This window comes from Cylas formicarius, unplaced genomic scaffold, assembly GCF_029955315.1.
Source record: "Cylas formicarius isolate icCylForm1 unplaced genomic scaffold, icCylForm1.1 PGA_scaffold_10__41_contigs__length_53128322, whole genome shotgun sequence".
In the NCBI taxonomy this organism is placed as follows: domain Eukaryota; kingdom Metazoa; phylum Arthropoda; class Insecta; order Coleoptera; family Brentidae; genus Cylas; species Cylas formicarius.
Genome location: NW_026844214.1, coordinates 22,000,827 through 22,027,593, shown reverse-complemented (window position 1 = coordinate 22,027,593; position 26,767 = coordinate 22,000,827). Strand labels below are relative to the sequence as shown.

General features: G+C 34.9%; 1 protein-coding gene and 2 long non-coding RNA genes across 3 annotated transcripts in view; 2 read left to right on the top strand and 1 right to left on the bottom strand.

The window, feature by feature from the left end:
• Nucleotides 1-2,553: 2,553 nt before the first annotated feature.
• LOC132700937 (nephrin) overlaps nucleotides 2,554-26,767 on the top strand; it is a 746,572-nt gene continuing 722,358 nt past the window's right edge. Inside the window, exon 1 of the mRNA XM_060668540.1 lies at nucleotides 2,554-2,743. Coding sequence (XP_060524523.1) covers nucleotides 2,662-2,743 — 82 coding nt within the window. The 5' untranslated portion in view covers nucleotides 2,554-2,661. The remainder of the gene's footprint in view (nucleotides 2,744-26,767) is intronic.
• LOC132708110 (uncharacterized) lies at nucleotides 8,248-11,429 on the bottom strand. The gene is made up of 5 exons (XR_009619833.1): nucleotides 11,268-11,429; nucleotides 11,012-11,213; nucleotides 10,580-10,678; nucleotides 10,347-10,522; nucleotides 8,248-8,481 (listed from the first exon to the last, which is right to left on the bottom strand). It is a non-coding gene; the product is annotated as an uncharacterized LOC132708110 (long non-coding RNA).
• Nucleotides 20,993-24,173, top strand: LOC132708065 (uncharacterized). Its single transcript, XR_009619819.1, has 5 exons — nucleotides 20,993-21,154; nucleotides 21,209-21,410; nucleotides 21,743-21,841; nucleotides 21,899-22,074; nucleotides 23,940-24,173. It is a non-coding gene; the product is annotated as an uncharacterized LOC132708065 (long non-coding RNA).

Here is a 26,767-nt window from a genome sequence, read left to right as displayed (position 1 = left end):
GTCTATCCTGTGCCGTTCTTATTACTTGTTCAAAGTTCAGGCCGGTCCAGTTTCTGATGTTTCGCATCCAGGACAGTCGCTTTCTTCCTAAACCCCTCCTTCCTTCCAGCTTTCCCTCAACTATCAGTCGTGGCAACTCATACTCTTCGTGCCTGAGTAGGTGGCCTAAGTATGATGTTTTCTTTACTTTTATGATATGTAGTAGCTCTCGCTCACCACCCACTCTTTGAAGTACTTCATCGTTCGTAATTCTGTCTGTCCAAGGGATCCTCAACATTCGTCTGTAGCACCAGAGTTCAAACGCCTCCAATCTATTCATCATGGCCGCCTTCAGCGTCCATGATTCAACGCCGTACAACAGGATAGGCCAGACGTAACATCGTACCAGTCTCAGACGTAGGCCCAGGTCCAAATATGAATCAGAGAGGAGCCGCCTATATCGCATAAATCCCTGGCGCGCTTGCTCAATTCTAGTCCTTATTTCGTAATCGGGGTTTGTGTCTCTTTCAATCCAGGAACCCAAATATTTAAAATGATTTACCATTTCTAGGACTTCGCCGTCGATTTGCAATGGAATCGGGATATTCTGATTTTTGCTAATTACCATTGTTTTTGTTTTCTTAATGTTGATCTTCATCCCATATTGTGAGCATGCTCTTTGAACGCTATCAATAATATTCCGAAGCCCGATGTCTGTGTCGGCCATCAGAACCGTGTCATCAGCATATCTTATGTTGTTGACAGTTTCCCCATTTACTTTGATTCCATCAGAGATATTCTCTAATGCGAATTTAAACAGCTCCTCCGAGAAAACATTAAAAAGAATCGGTGACAATATGCATCCCTGTCGTACTCCTTTACAAATATCTATTTCCGCAGATGTAGTATTTTTTGTTCTTAGTTTTGCTATTTGATGCCAATAGAGATTCTTTATTAATTGAATGTCCTTTCCATCGATTCCCACGTTGACAAGGGAGTTTAGAAGGCCTGTATGTGGAACTCTATCGAATGCCTTTTCGAAGTCAACAAAGCATATATATAGGCTCTTCTGCTGGTCCATGCATTTCTGAGCCAAAACTTGCAGGCTAAACAGTGCTTCACGAGTGCCCATGCCTCTACTGAATCCAAACTGTTCTCTTGAGATTACCTGCTCGCATTTCTCCCGGATTCGATTGTGGATAATTCTGAGAAGGATCTTCAGGGCGTTGCTCATCAGACTAATCAACCTAAAGTCATTGCATTGACGAGGATTCGGCTTTTTGGGAATGGGAATGAATGTAGATTCCAGCCATTCTGTCGGAATTTTACCAGATTTATATATTTGATTAAGTAGTTTTAAGAAGAGATCCAAGTTTTCTTCATCAATTAACTTAATAACTTCTGAGTAAATATTGTCAGGTCCTGGGCTTTTATTGTTCTTTAGTTGGTTGATAGCGCGTTCAAGTTCACATTTAATTATGGTAGGACCTTCGTTATTATTGCTAGTGGATGGCTCTTCTCTTAAGTCGGCAAATAAGTCTCGGATATAATTTTTCCATATGACTATTTCCTCAGAGATGTCTTTTGCTTGCTGGTGGTTATTATCAAACAGTCTATATGGTGCTTGTCGCTTATTTGCTCCAGATAATTCTTTAATTTTTTTGTGCAGGTTGAAACCATCATGTTTATGTTTACGCTGTAGGTCTTCGCAGTTATATAGTTTTAGTATATGTAAAGACCAGTCTTATATACAATAGTTGAGAAATTTCTTCAACTCCAATTTCTTTCGATTAACTACAGATATTTATCGATCATCCTGCACTAGAAATGTAAAAAACTTTTATAATAAATAACTAAGGATCTAAAAACATGCCAACTTTGTTTCCCAACAGTCGAGCAAAGAGGTTGTGGTGCTAGATTGAAAGGTGGTGTAATTGGGTGGGGTCAACTTTTTTAAAGGCCACCATTTTGACACTTCAAGTATCAACCAGCGTTAGCAAAGGTCGACCAAACCCAACTGAGCAATCGTTATTATCTATATGTTTCAAAGATTTCATATCTTCGAATAATGCTTTGCAAACATTAGAACACTTCAGTGCGCTAAAACTTTAGTTTTGGTGGTTTTACATCGCTTTGTAATCTTTTATATTTTCTCACAAATGTAATAGTCGTTGTAGCTCGCTCTTTTTGCATTTTGGAAATGACATGACTATATAACCTATAACCTCATTATTTGGATTAAGACAATTTTTCCTAAAAAATTATTTTAAAACCATTTTAAAACATCAACATTAAATAATTATACTAAAAGAGTCTTGACCGCGGCACTGCCGAAGGACCTCAACATACCCGCGAGGCATGAAATAAACAAATGTGAATCGCCAAATATATTATTCTTGGCACTTATCAAGTGGGCAGAAACGCTTGCGCGAAAGCATTGCCTGATTTTCCGAAGCTTTTCCCTGCAGTCTCTCATCAGAAGCTTTGCAGGAGGGCTTTGTCGACTCACGGCTGTCCGGTGGAGTTCTATACGCGCACCGGTTATCGCGTTAGTTCGTCGGACATCTGTGACAGTTTTAAGTGGCGAAAATCTGCGTTTGTTATGTTGAAGGATTATAATCGCAGTGAGTGCTATTGACGTCGTTGCTGTGGACTAGACAGTGGTGTATTTAGCTGGCGAACATGTCCCCTTCCATGTGGGTGATGGTTCTTGCGGTAATGGGGTTCAATGGAGAGGCAAAAATTGTCGGTAAAGTAAAAGAAGGTGAGTTGGTTGGCACGAAAACATGTTATGCGATGTTAAAATAACACTTTGGAGATTTCGAGATATTGATGATTAAACTTTCAAAATGTGACGTCTAGCATTGAAATTAAAATACTACTTTTACGCCAATTTTAGTGGTAAACAAAATCTGAGTTTGACACAATAAGTTTGAATATTGTAGCATCTAGAAGAAAAACAATTTTTTTTAATTAAAATAGGGAATCCACTCTGTTTGCCACCAGGTTTACTTCTGGCGGCAAATAAACATAGACCTGAAACTGCAATATTCCAAATGAGGAAAAGCTTAATATAACTGGCAATTTGGCCCGCAATTTCAAGTTGATTAAACTCGATCCAAACAGTTTGACAAAACCCAAAAATTGTTTTACTTGCAAAACTGGGGAGAGAGAATCATTTATGACAGTGATTTCTGTTTACTGAGGCCAATTACAGCCTCTATCGCTACATGTTTGCAGAATTTTTTACAATTGCGCTATTAAATAAATGATGCATTTTTGTTGTTTTCATATTTTTGATATGGTGGGGATATTCAACTGACACATTTTAATAATTATAGCACCTTTGCAAACTGTTTTCAATTAATATAAAATATTGGGATATAATCCGATATACTCTGTAAAAAATGCTGGTCACATTTTGTGTTGTAATCACTTTCCCCCGATACTTAGGTATTTTTCATTGTGGTTTTGAGATATTCATTTTCTGAGTTAGCTATGTCACATATTATGATTTCATCGTTTTACCGATGTAATAGTAAAAAAATCAATGTCATAAAAGTAAATCGAGAAATGCGTATTTGATTGAAATCGCAGCAAGAATTAAAGTAAGCATGTCTCTATTTTATAAAGTATTAAAAACTGTTTTCTAGAAATGGAAACTGATTTTTAAAGATTCCTCTTATCGTTTTGTGAATGGATATGTCACACCACTTGGAGTTAGTTTACATTAAAAAAGAATTGAAATGATTAAAAAATTTCAATATAGTATCTAATGGACGATAATGAAAAAAAAAGATAAATTAAAAACCGCCAAATTTCAAAATATATTAAACTAGTAAGTAAATCTCAGAAGTAACAATGTACGTACAGTATAATTTTTACCTTAAATTGACATTTAGCTTAAATCCAGGGGTTACTCACTGATTTTGTACGACAGTAAATCCTCATTTGTGATCTATATCAATCAATCGATCTCTTGGATGCAACTTAAAGGTCAAAGAATAATTACAACCATTCACTAACTAATCAAGACCCTAGAATGATGTGATTGTTGTCGTTTTAGTAAGTTACGACAAGTTGAAAACCAGGCAGCTTTTTTTTTAGAAGGTGCCTAAAATACAAAATTGAAAATCAGCAGGGTTTACTGAAGTGTATTTTAGGCACATTTAGCACACCGCAGGTATTTCCAGGAAGTATGTATGTTTATGTGGACTACGCATTTTATTATGCAGAAAAAAAATTCAGTCCAATACCAAGGTAACCAAAGAAACGTTAGGGTAACAAAAGGGTCCACTTTTTCATACATACCAGTATTTAAATTTAATTCAACTCTTCCCTCGCTTAGCTAACATGTTAGCTTAACTATATTTTTTGCATAATTCCTTTCTTCAGTTTCAAAATTTTATGAAAGAAAGCGGAGTTATGTGCGCAGTTATAAAGAAAATGTTTTTAAATATTTGATAGTCATAGCATATTTGTAGCGATTTTTCAAATTATGTTGGAACTTAGCAAGAAGCGCATCCAAAAATTCACACCGATTTTTCAGCTTTGGAATTGGGGTTTGTGGAAATACCCGAAGCCGTAAATTATTATACCTTAACACCTTAAAAGTTGATGTTTTTTTATTACCGCCCTATACCGTGGTGTGGCGATACCTCTTTTTAAGAAATGGTCGAGTAAATTTACTTGTTGTGTTACAGTTTTTATAGCAATGGCCACAGATTTTCATACAACTTTATACCTGTCCTCTAAAATTGCTCTATATTTTTCTATTTTAGAAAGCATTTGAAAAAAAAAGGCGTGATGCAAAATTTTGAAATTGCTCCTGTTGCGGAAATTTTTTACAGAAATATGAAAAGGAATGATTTGAGCATATATGTAAGAAACAATGTGTTTTCTTTCGCACAACATTTTATGTTATTTATTTTTAAGAATTATGTTTCAAAAAAGCAGAATTTTGTTTGTGAAAAGACTAATGAAAGGACTATTTCACTTTCGGGCACTAAACTAATTAAAAACCGTATCTCGAATCTCCACCGCATATCTACTTGTCTCCATCACAGTTCCATGTATTTCCACCGGTGTATTGTCCGTGGAGCTCCATGGATTTCCACTAACCTCCATATACAGGGTGTGCCGAAGATTGTTAGGCAAACGATAACAGCATATTCTACCTCCAAAATAAACCCTGGTTTTCTATTCAAATTTCTATATAAATTTATGTCAGATTGAGAGACAGTTTAGTAATTTTGGTATGCTGAGTTTGATTCTAAAATTATTAATGTCAAATTTTTGATGAATATATAAGATGGGTAGTAAAATTTACGATTTTATAAGAAAAAGATTAAAAGACAAGCCACAAAAACCTTATTGCAGTTTTTATAAATTATACCCCTGCAAAATTAGGCTCCTGACCAAAATTTAATATTTTTAGTTTGAAATCAGATTCAATATTTACACATTACTGAAACCACTCAACCTGTTTCGAAAATATTAATGAAAATAATTTTCATATATTTATTTAGAAAATTATAGCTCATTTTGGAAGTAAAATGTGCTGTTACAGTTTGGAACACTAATTTTATGATGATCATTGATTCTCAGCTGCGGTTGAGACAACACATTATCAATAAGCAGTTACTTATGGTCATTAACTAAAGGATATAATCATTACTTTTGTCAGTTAACCGTAAAATTATGAATATCTCTTGCTGTTACTGCAATGCGATCTATGGATGTTTGGACGCTATGGATCTTGCGTAAGGGTAATTTATAGAGTGAGAAAAAGAAATCACATTTCTTCGTACCTTGGTGCACATTTTATGTAAATTACGAATGAATAAATAAATTAAGATAAATAAAATTAAAATTCTCTTCGACCCTTATAGAAAAATTAGCTATAATACATCAAGAACATGTAGTATGTGTCTACTACCTCTTACTAAATGTAATATTAATATATCTAACTCAACGTCTAAAGTCAATATTAAAAAGCAGTTACAGTCCCAATAGTATTAAATTCTTATAGTATATGTGCCAATTTGCTTAACCCTCCCCGGTTTTTGTTTCTTTTAGACTATAAATTAAGTTAATTTGATGGAGTTTATATAAATGTTAACTATATAAATTGAGGCCTTAACAGTATTTGGTCCTTCCACGGCATATTGTTCCGGCCTATTGATCCGGCTCGAAGGACCAACTAATGTTGCGGTTTGCAACATCTGGGCAATTCAGAAGCCAAAAAGTTTTCGCAAACACTTTAATGACTTCACCTAATTATCGCCAACATGGTATGCCTTGAGTTTATAATTAAAAATATAATCAATTTTGGATAGTCACACTTAACGTAAAGCAGGAACTAGATTTTCACTTTAGGAATCGGAAAATTAATAATATCTTTGTCACAACATCGAAGGAAAAATCAAACGAAAGATTAATTGCCAGCAAGCCGGAGACGCTTCTTCCCGGCGCTCATAACCTCATTGCCCGTGTAACACGGGTTGGTTATTTTATTTGTTCGATCTTCCCGAACAGATGGGTATATGTTTGTACAACGGTATAATATGTTTCTAAATTATTTTAGATGCATATGTCAACTGAAAATTTGGTATTCCAGTTACGTACCCTATAAAAATTTTGTAACCCAAATAAATATGGATGGATAAATGAGAGCAATACCTGGACACCAATCTTTTCGACACACGATCCATTCTGTAGCAACAAAGATATAATAGGCACAGCGGAATCTTTGGATTTGGATTACCTAAATGATTTTGAAAAGAATATGTATTTTGCCTGTTCAAAAAATCAGAAATAAAAATGTTCATTAGTTGAGTAAAATTAATTCCATACTTCCTTGGTCATCGCTTCCGTATGGTCTTCAAGTCAAGTCAAACCAAAAATCATTCGGGTATGTTGAATAGTTTCGGAGTTTTTTTTTTTAATTTCCCCATTTGTGTCAGCTTTTTCGATTTTAAAAAACCTCGATACCACTAACAAGAGTCGTGTCTACCCATTTCGTATATACAATAAGCTAACTAATGATTTACGTCAGGTTTCATCAGTTTCTAAGTCGATTTTTTTTTGTCAAGAAAGAAGCAACTTTTACTCCAAGTGTTTTAAATCTATCGACAACATTTGGTTGCTCCTAATACGTGACTAAAATAGCGGAAACGCTCTAATTGGTTCGCGACAAAGTTAAACAAAGCTGACGTTTTAAAGTGGGACTTTGCGCAAGAATGATAAGTGCATAATTACATACTTTAGAGTAGGCAGTGGAATATTTATGTTTAAACGATGGCATGATAACACTAAAATCGGATTCATACCAGCGATCCGTGAAATTTTTGATAATTGATGTTTTGCCTGTATAGGGCTATCTACCGAGAATCTAAAAGAACACTTCGCACAAAACCTGACCTTTCTGTGGAATAGAATCTGTAATAGAAATATTTAGAATTTCAAAGTTGCCACCTCTACACCATCAGTAGGTCGAGATGGAGGTAGAATAAAATTTTATAGATATTAAAAGGCATTTTTTGACACCTGCTTTATAGAGGGTGTTTTAAAAAACATACGTCAACATTAGTCGGAGATTCGTAGGCTACGTGGTCACTTTGGTCCTGTTCTTTTGAAAAAAAAAAAAGTTACGTATTAGAGGTAAATAACAAACCATTGCAAAATAGACAGTGGCACACATCTCATGAGCAATATTATTGTTTCAGGAGCCTCCCGGAACAGCACGAGGCTTCACAATTTTAATCTAGTTATACAGTGGGTTAATAAATGACGTTGCCAAATTTCAACGAATTCGGATAACAGAAATTGGACATACTTGTATTATGAAACTAAACATTTCCTGATCCACTTTTGTATGAACTTTTTCCCTTTTTTTGGATGAGTAATCTAGAGTCGAATATTGGCGGTTTTTTTTAAACACCCCGTATACGTTCGCAAAACATTCGAGAAGACATAGATTTGTTAGTAGTGATTAAGTATAATATAGGCTTCCCCCACTCCTCTCCCTTTTGTGGGCGTATCCTCCTTACCCACGACTCTCTAGCTCCTCCCCCTTTACCCATAATCCCTTGAAACTGGCTCCCATTGGATAAGCAAGCACCAATGGGGTTTAATCAATCTCCCCACCTCTAGTTTGCGATGGCGGCGAAGCCAATCAGAGCCCAGATATTTTCCCACCCGTATGAAAAGCAATGGCGTCAATGAGACTTGATCATATTGTTCGCGTGACCATCTGCACCCCCTAGCGGTTCGAATGTAAACTAGTGTCCCCTCTTGGAATAAGATTTTCTTTAATAAGGTAACCCCACCTAGTGAATATTGACCAAAACATTTATTTTAAAAACATATAATTCTGCGAATGTGTACCCTCGCGGGTACAAACTGTACTTTTATTGCGCACAAAGGACAGTGGAAATAAAGACGAAAAGTGTTGGATTTCTTTTCTCGGAACTGGAAGCTGGCAGGCACCATCAATAATATCTGCAAAACAAAAAGCTGGTTAAAATTTTCATTAATAAAGTAGGATATTAGAAACCGTATACCTTTTTAATTTACTAAGCCATCTACCGTGCGTTAGCTTCATACATATTTCCGCATGCTTCTGTCTTAAGGTATCGTGAAATATTTGACTATTTATCTGGGAAAAGTTCATATGTCGAAAATATTATGTGTATGTGGCCGTGGTAGGCTTTCTTTGCTATTATAATTTTATTTTTATTATTTAATATTTACAAAATTAATTTATCTATCTTATTGATGATTTTGATTTTCTTTGCTATTTTTATTATTTAATATTTTCAAAATTAATTTATCTATCTTATTGATGATTTTAAGATATCGCAGTCAACTTTACTATTTCATCAATTTCTTTTATTTATTGCTGATCTTTGAGGATAGTATACATACTTTTTTTCGTAACTTATCTGTATCTACCCTTTAATTTCCTATCAAGCCATAAAGCAAACTCGAAAGGCATCTTAACTAAAAAGTCATATACTTTAAAGCTGCTGCGACTACTACTACATGAAAGTGTGTTTCTATGCAATCTCAACAATAATGAAATCTGGACGCTTATATTAAATGCTGTAATACTCTTCTCTGCTAACGCTCTAGGAGACGCTATTTGAACCCTGTTCAAAGAAAAACTTCTACAGCCCAAATAACCTCTCTGAACCACACTTAAGCGCATCACTCTTTCACTGTCTTGCAGCCTTCAGATTAATATTCCGTACTAACTACGTATGCTATACACGAAACGTTCTCTTTTCTAATTTTTTTCTATGCGCTACATTAACGAACAGGATCTAAACTTTTCTGTCTGTGTATTTTGTTAGCCACCTTAAAAAATTAAAAAAAAAGGTATGCGAACCTAGAGGATATTTTCCATATTTTTCACAAATGGTGACAACAATTAATGCAAGTATTATTTTTAATAATAATCCATCTTTCGCTATGACACGAAAACATCGACTTTTTAATTCTAATTTTTCTCATAGAGCTTCCCTTTAGTCTCTATCTGTTCTTTAACTAAATCCCCACCTTTTTGAAAAACCAACCTCTAAAAACAGTTAATTTTCTCTAATTTAAATTTGTACGTTTTCCGCAATATGTGTGAATATTTTCGCTAGAGTATTTAGTTACTTAGTACATGTCCTAATCAATATTTTAAAAATATAATTCTAATGATACGTGCTTACGATTTGAAGATAACGAAACATTCCCCAGTTTCATAAATGAGAGCTCACTGCCAAACTACCAAACATCACAGTACAAACTACCGTACTACGCCCCCCTGGACAAAATCAGGTCAGTCAGCGTCATTAATTCTACCTGCGTTAACGAATAGCGTATTGTTAATTAAGGTTTAATACGCAGAAAATTTAAGTAACAAATAATCGCAATGAAACTCACTAACATCATAAATTATTAAAAAAAAATTAGAACACTTGGAATTTACTGGAGTAACCAATTTGGCACTAAAAATGGAAATTTTCGATACTCTACTAGGTGCCTACAATAAATTTTACTATTATTTTTAATGCAGAGACACAACGATTTTCTAGTTCTGAATTTGATCAGGGGTATATGACCATAGTTTACGCCGACTCTAAAAGGCATGCAGTCTATTGTTTTTGAACGCCCCATTTTGTGTATTATGTTCAAAACAGAGACTCTCTGGGCTTACGACTACAGCTACCAGCTACTACTTTCAATAATATTAACACAAAAAAAAGTAGGTGGCATTTCTATAATACGTGCAAAGTTTATGTGAAACTGACTGGAAGACAGAGTAATGCACCAATATGTTACTAAACATATCTCGATAGAATTCCGTAAGAGCTTACCTCCAAGTTTCCTCATTTAGTCAGTCAAAGCATCAAATGGGAAATTCCAATCCAACATATGTAGTGGTGGAAATATATCAACCGCCTACGTTACCGAAGGTGCCCGACTGAAGCTTCTGCGTCTTCTTTACCCCACATGCCTACTTAAAAAGATACTGGTCTAAGTCTCAATATTCCTGTTAAAAAAAAGAGAGGTTCTATATTGCCACAAATATGTGTTTTCAAAATTTTACCTGATTTGGCGACGACTACGCTGAAACTTTCCATATCTCGTGTCCCCATGACTGGTCTGTTTCATATATCAAACCTCACCTCGCACGGGTTTGAACCTCCTTTAAAAAAAAAAACAGGCAAGACTTATACTTATATCAAAGTAATACGAGGAACTTATATTTTATGCCAAAACTTATTTCATCACCTCCAAAGGGGAGTAGGGGATTTCTAAAGTATGGTAGGTACATCTCTTTCATTTTTTAATTAAAAAAGTGACACAATTACGCGACGTAACTCGATCCGGATCGTTAACGCGTCTCAAGATGGGGGTTTAGAGATGCTGAGGTCATTAAATTGATTCACTATTACCAGTACATACTGAAACCCCCTTATTTCCAAAATAAAAAAAAATTGTTAACTGTTAACACAACAAAAAAAAACTATTTTCTCACCAATTATATTTCTGGGTCGTTTTCAGAATTTGTCCAACGTAAAATCCCAAGAGGATAGGGCCGCAATTTCGAAAAATGTTCATGTCTCCCCACTATGCATTTGTACAAGAAGCAGGGCCGGATTAACAGCAATTATATTCTTGTCAGTCAACATACAGCCGCCGATTGAATTCTCGGATTCTGCTTTACTAGTTGCCATGGTCTGTCAAATATGTTACTTAAAAATTGTATATTTTTTTTTTTACAAATAATATACCTTTCCTAAAATAATTCCGCCTTTGTCAAGTTGGACACGGGCACGTCTGTCCGCTTTGAAAAGCGCAGGCGTATGTATCTTCCAAAATGATCCAAGCAGGCCCGGATTGCCAGCAAATACACAACTCCCCGATTCAATTCTGAGATGTTGCTTCACGAGTTACCATGATCTGTCAAATATTTTAATTAAAAAAAATCTATTATTTAGCAACAATATACCTTTTTAAAAATAATTTCGTCTTTTTTCAAGTTCAACAGGACACGTGTGTTCGTTTCAGTTGGACAAGGGCACGTCTGTCCGCTTTGAAAAGCGCGGCGTATGTATCTTCCAAAATGATCCAAATTGTTAACCTTTTTTTGATTCCTCGTTCCCCGATTCAATTCTGAGATGTTGCTTCACGAGTTACCATGATCTGTCAAATATTTTAATTAAAAAAAATCTATTATTTAGCAACAATATACCTTTTTAAAAATAATTTCGTCTTTTTTCAAGTTCAACAGGACACGTGTGTTCGTTTCGAAAGGTTTCGTAGTCTGTAGCTCTGTCGAATTCTCCAAAATTCGTTAAACCTTCAGATATTTTCAAAATTTGTCCAACGCAGACTTCCACTCACGCAGTTTCGAAAACTTTCTGGTCTCCCCGCCATGCATTTGTACACGAAGCCGTTCTGGACTATCAGCAAACAGCACATCCGTCATTTTTCTTCTCGGATTCCGCTTGACGAGTTACATCGATCTGTCAAATATTTAATGTAAAACAATCTTATCTATTACTTTTACCCAATATTAAGTACCTATTCAAAATTAATAGCGCCTTTTCGAGTTCGAAAGGTTTCGTAGCCTATAGCCCTGCCGAAATGCCATTGCATTTGTACACGAAGCAGGGTCGGATTGTAAGCAAACAGCACCCCCGGTCACTTTTCTTCTCGGATTCTGCTTGACGAGTTACAACGATCTGTGGAATATTTAGCGTAAAAAAAAATTATCTATTACTTTTACCAAAAATGAAGTACCTATTCAAAATTAGTAGCGCCTTTTCGAGTTCGAAAGGTTTCGTAGCCTATAGCCCTGCCGAAATGGCATTGCATTTGTACACGAAGCAGGGTCGGATTGTAAGCAAACAGCACCCCCGGTCACTTTTCTTCTCGGATTCTGCTTGACGAGTTACATCGATCTGTGGAATATTTAGCGTAAAAAAAAATTATCTATTACTTTTACCAAAAATGAAGTACCTTTTTTCTTTAAAACAGTTCGTCCTTTTCGAGTCTGAAAGGTTTCGTAGCCTATAGCCCTGCCGAAATGTCATTGCATTTGTACACGAAGCAGGGTCGGATTGTCAGCAAACACCACAAGCGTCACTTTTCTTCTCGGTTTCTGCTTGACGAATTACATCGATCGGTCAAATATTTAATATAAAAAATATCTATTTTACCAAAAATACGTACTCTTCTAAGATAAATTAGCTCTTTTCGAGTTTAAGAGGACACGTATGTCAACTGTAGGATGTTTTATTATTATATTTTCCAGTGTCTATAAATTAATAAACAACAGAAGCTTCCGAATACAAAAATTTCAACATGAGTTTTTTTTTTCTTTAAACTTAAAAGTTCTAACCCCTAAAACCATATTTTTAATACGCTGGCGGACGTATAACAATCCCCAAAAATTACCATATTTACTATTGATATATTTCTATTCCGAACTTAACTCAATACATGCAAAAAAAACTAGCGAATGTTATTTATTATCTCCGATGGGTGGATGATCGAGAAACGTTTAAATAAATCTACCTTTCTGTCTCTCTTTTTCTATATAGGTCACTCATTCTCTCTATCTGTTACTTTCCACAATCCGAATTTACACTTGGCCCCCCCCAAAAATCTTGTAAAATTTTATCTGCTTAACTTCTTCGCGTTGTTCATATGGCTGAATTTTTTGGAAGATATATCGTGCGTTATTTCTATTAAAATTCTGTTTCCTTTTTACCTACTTCAAAAACGTAAGCGAGCATTTTTGGTTGTTTTATTAAACAAAAATTGATACTAAACAAGATCCGTATCTCCGACCTCAGCCTCCTTTGATCACTCCCCAATTTTTTTTTAATTAAGTATAGAAACCTCGTCGAACATATACATAATACTAGGTCAAAATGTTACGCGGTTACTCATTAAAGTCGCAATTCCGAAAGCTTCTTACCTATCTTTTTCCAGTCTTTTTTGTTTTATTTATCCGTATATGAAACACACATTGAACACAAAACTTAAACTCGTTGGCGATATTGCATTAAGCAACAAACGCGGATAACAGAAACGAACCCTTAACACAAACGCTTCTTTAAACTTCGACTGACACGTGAAACAACCCGCATTCCTACGAAAGGCAGGTAAACCAAGCAGGTCAAATTTTAAGCTACCCTCCAGTGTCGTCATAGGTTGGGGCATAGTAAATAGCGAATACAACAAAGCGGTAATTTATAATAATTTAATTTGCATTTTATTTAACTTAAGTTGTTTTGTAGAAAATGAGACATTTCTGCAATTAATCAATATACTACGAGTACTTTTCCGCTTAATTACTATTTTTGAGAAACAAAAGGAAACGTTAGATTCCATTCAAACTTTTTCGGTTTTCATGATATCTCGCGTTTATTTAGAAGCTAATGGCCTGTGGCCTTAACCAGACGTTTCCAAAGCCTGGTTCTTAACAAACACGAAAAATAGAGTTATATTGCCACCGAAAATCTGAATTTATGTTTAAAAATGTAACTTCCCGTATTTAAACTATTGCCTGCATTGGCGCCTATATTTTATAGTTTTTTTTTTGTATCCTATTTTTTTTGTTTTGCTTGCAAATGTGTGTCCATTTTTCGGGTACTGGATTTTTTTTTTCTCAAATTATTACAAATTACTCAAAACGGAGTTAAAAAGAGACGAGGAGAAAAGGGAAGAACCCTTATTTCTCCGACACTGACCTCCGATGTTTATAAAAATTGACGCCTTGACACCCTCCCCGTGAATATTTTACAAAGGATTTTTAAAATTTAACTTCCAAATAACGCATACTCTCGCCTAGTGTCACAGTTTTGGGCCCCATTTTGCTATGGTTAGACAGGTTTATTCTTGTACATTGTCGGGACAAAAGAAGCATCTCCTTCATCCAAATTGATTTTTTCATACCTAATACAACAGCTGCCGGGCATCATCTCGCCTTAATTGTTTCTATTGAATTAATTTTAGTTACAAAAAATTAGATGATCGTCAAAATTGGCATAAAAGATAATCAAGATTTAATTAAAACAAGAATATGCACAAAAGAAAAGAGATAAACTCCGACACGGGAAACAAGGAAATATCGCTGAAACGGCAACTGATCTAGCGCGCGCCTTTTTTAAAAATAATAATTTTTCAAAAGAATTCTAGGCTAAGCTAAATACCTGGTGTAACAAAATATTGAAGGATCTTCATGATCCTACCTGTGAGCGAGTAGAAAATTATTTGCAAAGAGGATAAAGGTATATCTTAATATAAATAGTTTCACTATTGATAATATGTCCCCTTTTAAAATGGCGCATTATTTGATACGTACTTTTTTTTTTTCTTGTCAGAGCTTGTCTAAAAAAAAGTGGGATGGATGGAGGTTCTCCGTCAGGTTTTTTTCCTGTCGAAACAAGTTTGTGCGGCGTTCGCTTTGGATCTGGGGAATGGGTGGGGTTATACATATATAAGCTATAAGAAATTTTAATTTTTTATTCAGTTTCCACTCATACAATTTCGTGTTAAGTGCAGAGTGAGAAAAATGTCAGAAGTCGAAAATTATCCAACGCAAGCATTGGATTCGTGGGGAAGATTTGTGGTCAATGCGGAAATAATCCGCGAACAAAAATACATTTACGAGGCAGCAATTACGCTGCCGGAATTCGGACTAGAAATTACCTCAGGTCTTAGCCCAGCAAGAATCTTCGCTCCGGCAGTGAAAGTGAGCTTTCTCCCCTACGTTTTGTCGGAGAAAAGAAGCATTTCGTTCGACGAGATGGACTTCACAGAATTAATACAACAGCTTCCACTGTTATTGTTAGCAGGCCCGACTGGTAAAGTTATGTATTTAACCTGCTTCAAACTCAGCTGTCTACAATGTGATGGTGAAGTCTTGGTCAAGATTGAAAATAGCGAGGGTATACTCTATATTTCGAAAGACTGGGTACAGGAATTAATTACCATAAGCAAATTGGTATTTAAAAGAATACGAGTACTGTCTCGTTTGAACTTTTACGAGTACTACGATAGAATATTGTATTTGACTATAGATGAAAATTTGCTGGAAGACGCCAAAATCTTTCCGCATATAGAATATTTATGTTCTACGGAAGAGAGTGAGCAGAGCTACTGCATGGAGGACTACATGCGTTTTGGAAAAATGCAGATAAAACAAGATATCAACAAAAGGATAGCATGGGACATACCTGTGTTTTAATAGAAATTTACCTGTAAACTAATAATAATAAATGTTTTTTAAAATTCAGTGTGTGTGTATGTTTTATCCTTATCCCCCATAAAAAAGTAAAAAAAAAACAAGTAATTGCGTAAAAATAACTTTATTAAATAATAAAAAAAATAACAACAAAATATATTCAAACAAAACATAGTACCACCGGAATGAAACCTTCAGAAATTACCCCAACAACGGAGATTCTCGCATATAATTTACCAAAAAAAATTTGCAGTGGAAAAGTCAAAGTTCAAAGCTGGCGTTGCAGTGAGCATAAGTGGCACAAAATCGGTTTTTGACAAAAGCTATGAAATTAATTGGACACCCCGAAAATTTCAAGATTGTTAAAGTAAGTGGTTCCTTCCCTCTTACGTATCTTTTGGAAGATATGGAGGGGCGTTAAATCAAAAGGTTCGTTTTATGAAGTCGAATTACAAAAACCGTACTACCAAATAGTCGATCGACTATTTGGTAGTACGGTTTTTGTAATTCGACTTCATAAAACGAACCTTTTGATTTAACGCCCCTCCATATCTTCCAAAAGATACGTAAGAGGGAAGGAACCACTTACTTTAACAATCTTGAAATTTTCGGGGTGTCCAATTAATTTCATAGCTTTTGTCAAAAACCGATTTTGTGCCACTTATGCTCACTGCAACGCCAGCTTTGAACTTTGACTTTTCCACTGCAAATTTTTTTTGGTAAATTATATGCGAGAATCTCCGTTGTTGGGGTAATTTCTGAAGGTTTCATTCCGGTGGTACTATGTTTTGTTTGAATATATTTTGTTGTTATTTTTTTTATTATTTAATAAAGTTATTTTTACGCAATTACTTGTTTTTTTTTTACTTTTTTATGGGGGATAAGGATAAAACATACACACACACTGAATTTTAAAAAACATTTATTATTATTAGTTTACAGGTAAATTTCTATTAAAACACAGGTATGTCCCATGCTATCCTTTTGTTGATATCTTGTTTTATCTGCATTTTTCCAAAACGCATGTAGTCCTCCATGCAGTAGCTCTGCTCACTCTCTTCCGTAGAACATAAATATTCTATATGCGGAAAGATTTTGGCGTCTTCCAGCAAATTTTCATCTATAGTCAAATACAATATTCTATCGTAGTACTCGTAAAAGTTCAAACGAGACAGTACTCGTATTCTTTTAAATACCAATTTGCTTATGGTAATTAATTCCTGTACCCAGTCTTTCGAAATATAGAGTATACCCTCGCTATTTTCAATCTTGACCAAGACTTCACCATCACATTGTAGACAGCTGAGTTTGAAGCAGGTTAAATACATAACTTTACCAGTCGGGCCTGCTAACAATAACAGTGGAAGCTGTTGTATTAATTCTGTGAAGTCCATCTCGTCGAACGAAATGCTTCTTTTCTCCGACAAAACGTAGGGGAGAAAGCTCACTTTCACTGCCGGAGCGAAGATTCTTGCTGGGCTAAGACCTGAGGTAATTTCTAGTCCGAATTCCGGCAGCGTAATTGCTGCCTCGTAAATGTATTTTTGTTCGCGGATTATTTCCGCATTGACCACAAATCTTCCCCACGAATCCAATGCTTGCGTTGGATAATTTTCGACTTCTGACATTTTTCTCACTCTGCACTTAACACGAAATTGTATGAGTGGAAACTGAATAAAAAATTAAAATTTCTTATAGCTTATATATGTATAACCCCACCCATTCCCCAGATCCAAAGCGAACGCCGCACAAACTTGTTTCGACAGGAAAAAAACCTGACGGAGAACCTCCATCCATCCCACTTTTTTTTAGACAAGCTCTGACAAGAAAAAAAAAAGTACGTATCAAATAATGCGCCATTTTAAAAGGGGACATATTATCAATAGTGAAACTATTTATATTAAGATATACCTTTATCCTCTTTGCAAATAATTTTCTACTCGCTCACAGGTAGGATCATGAAGATCCTTCAATATTTTGTTACACCAGGTATTTAGCTTAGCCTAGAATTCTTTTGAAAAATTATTATTTTTAAAAAAGGCGCGCGCTAGATCAGTTGCCGTTTCAGCGATATTTCCTTGTTTCCCGTGTCGGAGTTTATCTCTTTTCTTTTGTGCATATTCTTGTTTTAATTAAATCTTGATTATCTTTTATGCCAATTTTGACGATCATCTAATTTTTTGTAACTAAAATTAATTCAATAGAAACAATTAAGGCGAGATGATGCCCGGCAGCTGTTGTATTAGGTATGAAAAAATCAATTTGGATGAAGGAGATGCTTCTTTTGTCCCGACAATGTACAAGAATAAACCTGTCTAACCATAGCAAAATGGGGCCCAAAACTGTGACACTAGGCGAGAGTATGCGTTATTTGGAAGTTAAATTTTAAAAATCCTTTGTAAAATATTCACGGGGAGGGTGTCAAGGCGTCAATTTTTATAAACATCGGAGGTCAGTGTCGGAAAAATAAGGGTTCTTCCCTTTTCTCCTCGTCTCTTTTTAACTCCGTTTTGAGTAATTTGTAATAATTTGAGAAAAAAAAAATCCAGTACCCGAAAAATGGACACACATTTGCAAGCAAAACAAAAAAAATAGGATACAAAAAAAAAACTATAAAATATAGGCGCCAATGCAGGCAATAGTTTAAATACGGGAAGTTACATTTTTAAACATAAATTCAGATTTTCGGTGGCAATATAACTCTATTTTTCGTGTTTGTTAAGAACCAGGCTTTGGAAACGTCTGGTTAAGGCCACAGGCCATTAGCTTCTAAATAAACGCGAGATATCATGAAAACCGAAAAAGTTTGAATGGAATCTAACGTTTCCTTTTGTTTCTCAAAAATAGTAATTAAGCGGAAAAGTACTCGTAGTATATTGATTAATTGCAGAAATGTCTCATTTTCTACAAAACAACTTAAGTTAAATAAAATGCAAATTAAATTATTATAAATTACCGCTTTGTTGTATTCGCTATTTACTATGCCCCAACCTATGACGACACTGGAGGGTAGCTTAAAATTTGACCTGCTTGGTTTACCTGCCTTTCGTAGGAATGCGGGTTGTTTCACGTGTCAGTCGAAGTTTAAAGAAGCGTTTGTGTTAAGGGTTCGTTTCTGTTATCCGCGTTTGTTGCTTAATGCAATATCGCCAACGAGTTTAAGTTTTGTGTTCAATGTGTGTTTCATATACGGATAAATAAAACAAAAAAGACTGGAAAAAGATAGGTAAGAAGCTTTCGGAATTGCGACTTTAATGAGTAACCGCGTAACATTTTGACCTAGTATTATGTATATGTTCGACGAGGTTTCTATACTTAATTAAAAAAAAATTGGGGAGTGATCAAAGGAGGCTGAGGTCGGAGATACGGATCTTGTTTAGTATCAATTTTTGTTTAATAAAACAACCAAAAATGCTCGCTTACGTTTTTGAAGTAGGTAAAAAGGAAACAGAATTTTAATAGAAATAACGCACGATATATCTTCCAAAAAATTCAGCCATATGAACAACGCGAAGAAGTTAAGCAGATAAAATTTTACAAGATTTTTGGGGGGGGCCAAGTGTAAATTCGGATTGTGGAAAGTAACAGATAGAGAGAATGAGTGACCTATATAGAAAAAGAGAGACAGAAAGGTAGATTTATTTAAACGTTTCTCGATCATCCACCCATCGGAGATAATAAATAACATTCGCTAGTTTTTTTTGCATGTATTGAGTTAAGTTCGGAATAGAAATATATCAATAGTAAATATGGTAATTTTTGGGGATTGTTATACGTCCGCCAGCGTATTAAAAATATGGTTTTAGGGGTTAGAACTTTTAAGTTTAAAGAAAAAAAAAACTCATGTTGAAATTTTTGTATTCGGAAGCTTCTGTTGTTTATTAATTTATAGACACTGGAAAATATAATAATAAAACATCCTACAGTTGACATACGTGTCCTCTTAAACTCGAAAAGAGCTAATTTATCTTAGAAGAGTACGTATTTTTGGTAAAATAGATATTTTTTATATTAAATATTTGACCGATCGATGTAATTCGTCAAGCAGAAACCGAGAAGAAAAGTGACGCTTGTGGTGTTTGCTGACAATCCGACCCTGCTTCGTGTACAAATGCAATGACATTTCGGCAGGGCTATAGGCTACGAAACCTTTCAGACTCGAAAAGGACGAACTGTTTTAAAGAAAAAAGGTACTTCATTTTTGGTAAAAGTAATAGATAATTTTTTTTTACGCTAAATATTCCACAGATCGATGTAACTCGTCAAGCAGAATCCGAGAAGAAAAGTGACCGGGGGTGCTGTTTGCTTACAATCCGACCCTGCTTCGTGTACAAATGCAATGCCATTTCGGCAGGGCTATAGGCTACGAAACCTTTCGAACTCGAAAAGGCGCTACTAATTTTGAATAGGTACTTCATTTTTGGTAAAAGTAATAGATAATTTTTTTTTACGCTAAATATTCCACAGATCGTTGTAACTCGTCAAGCAGAATCCGAGAAGAAAAGTGACCGGGGGTGCTGTTTGCTTACAATCCGACCCTGCTTCGTGTACAAATGCAATGGCATTTCGGCAGGGCTATAGGCTACGAAACCTTTCGAACTCGAAAAGGCGCTACTAATTTTGAATAGGTACTTAATATTGGGTAAAAGTAATAGATAAGATTGTTTTACATTAAATATTTGACAGATCGATGTAACTCGTCAAGCGGAATCCGAGAAGAAAAATGACGGATGTGCTGTTTGCTGATAGTCCAGAACGGCTTCGTGTACAAATGCATGGCGGGGAGACCAGAAAGTTTTCGAAACTGCGTGAGTGGAAGTCTGCGTTGGACAAATTTTGAAAATATCTGAAGGTTTAACGAATTTTGGAGAATTCGACAGAGCTACAGACTACGAAACCTTTCGAAACGAACACACGTGTCCTGTTGAACTTGAAAAAAGACGAAATTATTTTTAAAAAGGTATATTGTTGCTAAATAATAGATTTTTTTTAATTAAAATATTTGACAGATCATGGTAACTCGTGAAGCAACATCTCAGAATTGAATCGGGGAACGAGGAATCAAAAAAAGGTTAACAATTTGGATCATTTTGGAAGATACATACGCCGCGCTTTTCAAAGCGGACAGACGTGCCCTTGTCCAACTGAAACGAACACACGTGTCCTGTTGAACTTGAAAAAAGACGAAATTATTTTTAAAAAGGTATATTGTTGCTAAATAATAGATTTTTTTTAATTAAAATATTTGACAGATCATGGTAACTCGTGAAGCAACATCTCAGAATTGAATCGGGGAGTTGTGTATTTGCTGGCAATCCGGGCCTGCTTGGATCATTTTGGAAGATACATACGCCTGCGCTTTTCAAAGCGGACAGACGTGCCCGTGTCCAACTTGACAAAGGCGGAATTATTTTAGGAAAGGTATATTATTTGTAAAAAAAAAAATATACAATTTTTAAGTAACATATTTGACAGACCATGGCAACTAGTAAAGCAGAATCCGAGAATTCAATCGGCGGCTGTATGTTGACTGACAAGAATATAATTGCTGTTAATCCGGCCCTGCTTCTTGTACAAATGCATAGTGGGGAGACATGAACATTTTTCGAAATTGCGGCCCTATCCTCTTGGGATTTTACGTTGGACAAATTCTGAAAACGACCCAGAAATATAATTGGTGAGAAAATAGTTTTTTTTTGTTGTGTTAACAGTTAACAATTTTTTTTTATTTTGGAAATAAGGGGGTTTCAGTATGTACTGGTAATAGTGAATCAATTTAATGACCTCAGCATCTCTAAACCCCCATCTTGAGACGCGTTAACGATCCGGATCGAGTTACGTCGCGTAATTGTGTCACTTTTTTAATTAAAAAATGAAAGAGATGTACCTACCATACTTTAGAAATCCCCTACTCCCCTTTGGAGGTGATGAAATAAGTTTTGGCATAAAATATAAGTTCCTCGTATTACTTTGATATAAGTATAAGTCTTGCCTGTTTTTTTTTTAAAGGAGGTTCAAACCCGTGCGAGGTGAGGTTTGATATATGAAACAGACCAGTCATGGGGACACGAGATATGGAAAGTTTCAGCGTAGTCGTCGCCAAATCAGGTAAAATTTTGAAAACACATATTTGTGGCAATATAGAACCTCTCTTTTTTTTAACAGGAATATTGAGACTTAGACCAGTATCTTTTTAAGTAGGCATGTGGGGTAAAGAAGACGCAGAAGCTTCAGTCGGGCACCTTCGGTAACGTAGGCGGTTGATATATTTCCACCACTACATATGTTGGATTGGAATTTCCCATTTGATGCTTTGACTGACTAAATGAGGAAACTTGGAGGTAAGCTCTTACGGAATTCTATCGAGATATGTTTAGTAACATATTGGTGCATTACTCTGTCTTCCAGTCAGTTTCACATAAACTTTGCACGTATTATAGAAATGCCACCTACTTTTTTTTGTGTTAATATTATTGAAAGTAGTAGCTGGTAGCTGTAGTCGTAAGCCCAGAGAGTCTCTGTTTTGAACATAATACACAAAATGGGGCGTTCAAAAACAATAGACTGCATGCCTTTTAGAGTCGGCGTAAACTATGGTCATATACCCCTGATCAAATTCAGAACTAGAAAATCGTTGTGTCTCTGCATTAAAAATAATAGTAAAATTTATTGTAGGCACCTAGTAGAGTATCGAAAATTTCCATTTTTAGTGCCAAATTGGTTACTCCAGTAAATTCCAAGTGTTCTAATTTTTTTTTAATAATTTATGATGTTAGTGAGTTTCATTGCGATTATTTGTTACTTAAATTTTCTGCGTATTAAACCTTAATTAACAATACGCTATTCGTTAACGCAGGTAGAATTAATGACGCTGACTGACCTGATTTTGTCCAGGGGGGCGTAGTACGGTAGTTTGTACTGTGATGTTTGGTAGTTTGGCAGTGAGCTCTCATTTATGAAACTGGGGAATGTTTCGTTATCTTCAAATCGTAAGCACGTATCATTAGAATTATATTTTTAAAATATTGATTAGGACATGTACTAAGTAACTAAATACTCTAGCGAAAATATTCACACATATTGCGGAAAACGTACAAATTTAAATTAGAGAAAATTAACTGTTTTTAGAGGTTGGTTTTTCAAAAAGGTGGGGATTTAGTTAAAGAACAGATAGAGACTAAAGGGAAGCTCTATGAGAAAAATTAGAATTAAAAAGTCGATGTTTTCGTGTCATAGCGAAAGATGGATTATTATTAAAAATAATACTTGCATTAATTGTTGTCACCATTTGTGAAAAATATGGAAAATATCCTCTAGGTTCGCATACCTTTTTTTTTAATTTTTTAAGGTGGCTAACAAAATACACAGACAGAAAAGTTTAGATCCTGTTCGTTAATGTAGCGCATAGAAAAAAATTAGAAAAGAGAACGTTTCGTGTATAGCATACGTAGTTAGTACGGAATATTAATCTGAAGGCTGCAAGACAGTGAAAGAGTGATGCGCTTAAGTGTGGTTCAGAGAGGTTATTTGGGCTGTAGAAGTTTTTCTTTGAACAGGGTTCAAATAGCGTCTCCTAGAGCGTTAGCAGAGAAGAGTATTACAGCATTTAATATAAGCGTCCAGATTTCATTATTGTTGAGATTGCATAGAAACACACTTTCATGTAGTAGTAGTCGCAGCAGCTTTAAAGTATATGACTTTTTAGTTAAGATGCCTTTCGAGTTTGCTTTATGGCTTGATAGGAAATTAAAGGGTAGATACAGATAAGTTACGAAAAAAAGTATGTATACTATCCTCAAAGATCAGCAATAAATAAAAGAAATTGATGAAATAGTAAAGTTGACTGCGATATCTTAAAATCATCAATAAGATAGATAAATTAATTTTGAAAATATTAAATAATAAAAATAGCAAAGAAAATCAAAATCATCAATAAGATAGATAAATTAATTTTGTAAATATTAAATAACAAAAATAAAATTATAATAGCAAAGAAAGCCTACCACGGCCACATACACATAATATTTTCGACATATGAACTTTTCCCAGATAAATAGTCAAATATTTCACGATACCTTAAGACAGAAGCATGCGGAAATATGTATGAAGCTAACGCACGGTAGATGGCTTAGTAAATTAAAAAGGTATACGGTTTCTAATATCCTACTTTATTAATGAAAATTTTAACCAGCTTTTTGTTTTGCAGATATTATTGATGGTGCCTGCCAGCTTCCAGTTCCGAGAAAAGAAATCCAACACTTTTCGTCTTTATTTCCACTGTCCTTTGTGCGCAATAAAAGTACAGTTTGTACCCGCGAGGGTACACATTCGCAGAATTATATGTTTTTAAAATAAATGTTTTGGTCAATATTCACTAGGTGGGGTTACCTTATTAAAGAAAATCTTATTCCAAGAGGGGACACTAGTTTACATTCGAACCGCTAGGGGGTGCAGATGGTCACGCGAACAATATGATCAAGTCTCATTGACGCCATTGCTTTTCATACGGGTGGGAAAATATCTGGGCTCTGATTGGCTTCGCCGCCATCGCAAACTAGAGGTGGGGAGATTGATTAAACCCCATTGGTGCTTGCTTATCCAATGGGAGCCAATTTCAAGGGATTATGGGTAAAGGGGGAGGAGCTAGAGAGTCGTGGGTAAGGAGGATACGCCCACAAAAGGGAGAGGAGTGGGGGAAGCCTATATTATACTTAATCACTACTTAGATCCCACCCCAAAATGTTGCACGTACATCGTGTGCAAAATAAAACGATCCACTATACGACCTGGAAACCTAAAGGAGATACGAATAAAAGTTTCGTACAAAAGTTTCTTGGACTCTCCTGAAGATTTAAAATATTATAATTCTGGTGATACGGGGTGTCCCAAAAGTGTCCCCCCGACATAAACCTTGTTATTTTAAATGGAACACGCTGTAAATTTCAACATTTTCGGAATCCTTAGTTAAAATAAAGGTCACTTTCTTAAGAAATTCCTATTTCGAATTTTGCGTAGTTTAGGCAGAAATTGAAGTTATGTGTGTTTTTTTTTCGTATTTTGATTGCCCCATATAAAATCGTGTTGTGACGCTCCTGATCAAGGTATTGCAACGAAAAATTTAACAACAGACTAAGGAGATGATGCACTACTCAATCAGTTTCACAGAGACGCCTCAGCTTATACAGGGTGTCCCAAATAGGTGGAGCCTTTTTGGCGAATTCAATTAGCAAAATCTCAAGATTTTCAAATGGAAAACTCTATATTTTTACTCAGATATCAATTCTAGGACGAAAAATAAGGTAAGTTTGTAAGTTATCTTATATATAAATTTCACTTACTTTTTGAGATATTCGAGGTTTAAAATACACCCGTATAATTTCTTGTTAAATTTAAAGCCCATATTAGGTTACTTGTTGGCAAAGACATGATACTACTTCCTAACAATACAGGGTTTACATTAATAAGTGCAAATTTTGAAAAAAATCGACTCTATACTACACTTTAACAGATTTAATAAAAGTTCAGAATTCATATTTAAAGAAGCATTTAATAGTTAATTATCTAGCTTGCCCGACAACTTGCGCGAGAACATTATATTTCAGTAAAGATAGCGCGCCCTATATGTGATCGTCAAGTGATAATTTTTTTAAGAGTAAATTTCCAAAATATAATTGATAAAAATGGTGACATTTGGTGACCACCGCGAAGACCTGATTTTACACCCATGGACTTTTTTTGTGGGGCACTTTAGAGGATCGTGTATAAATCGCAAAATAAGTGAAATACAGTTAATGACCTTAAGGAGAAATTAGACAAGAGATTCTTGCATTAAATAATAGTGATGCGGTTAGAAATGTGGCCTCTAGCATTATGACGCACTATCCAATTTGTATTGCAGTGGATGCACAATAGTATTGAAAACATATTATAGTATCACCATATTTAAGTTTTTTTAGTTATTTGTTTCTGTTTTTTTTTGTTTTATAGATTTATTTATTCAAATTTGTAACATTGTTTAGTAAGCCTATAAACTATAGTTATTTATTTTTCTTATTGGTTATTTTCAATAATTTACAATCAAATGTTTCTTTAAATAGGAATTCAAAAGTTTTATGAAATCTGTTAAAGTGTACAGCATAGAGTTGCTTTTTTCAAAATTTCCACGTATTAATGGACACTCTGTATTATTAGCAATAGATTATATTCGTATATCTGGAGTATTATATCTTTAAAAGAAATAGTATCATGTGTTTGCTATTTAAAAAATACCTAATATTACCAATAAGTGCCCTAATGTGCGCAGCTTTAAATTCAACAAAAATGTATACGGGTGTTATCTTAAACCTTGAATATCTCAAAAAGTAAGTAAAATTTAAATATAAGATAAATTACAAACTTACCTTACCTTTTGTCCTAGAATTGATATCTGAGTAAAAATATAGGGCGTTCCACTTGAAAATCTTGAGACTTTGTTAATTGAATTCACCAAAACCGCTCCACCTATTTGGGACACCCTGTATAAGCTAAGGCGCCTCTGTGAAACTGATTGAGTAGGCATTATCTCTTTAGTCTGTGGTTAAATTTTCCGTTGCAATACCCGTATCAGTAGCGTCACAACACAATTTTATATGGGGCGATCAAAATACGAAAAAAAACATATAACTTCAATTTCTGCCTAAACTATACAAAATTCTAACTAGGAATTTCTTAAGAGAGTCACCTTTATTTTAACCAACGATTCCAAAAATGTTGTACAGGGTGGGTCATTTAAAATAACAAAATTATAATATTTTAAATCTACAGGAGAGTCCAAGAAACTTTTGTACGAAACTTTTTTTCGTCTCTATTATAGGTTTCCGGATCGTAAAGTGGATCGTGGATCTGCATAACGACTATCTGTCGCCATATTGATTAATCTTATTTTAAATCATCATAGTATCACCTGGTGCTCTATGGAGAATAGGTTATTGTAGAGACCGAACCACTTTTCGAGCACATAACGAGCGAAAATAACTTTCCTAATACAAACTCGCA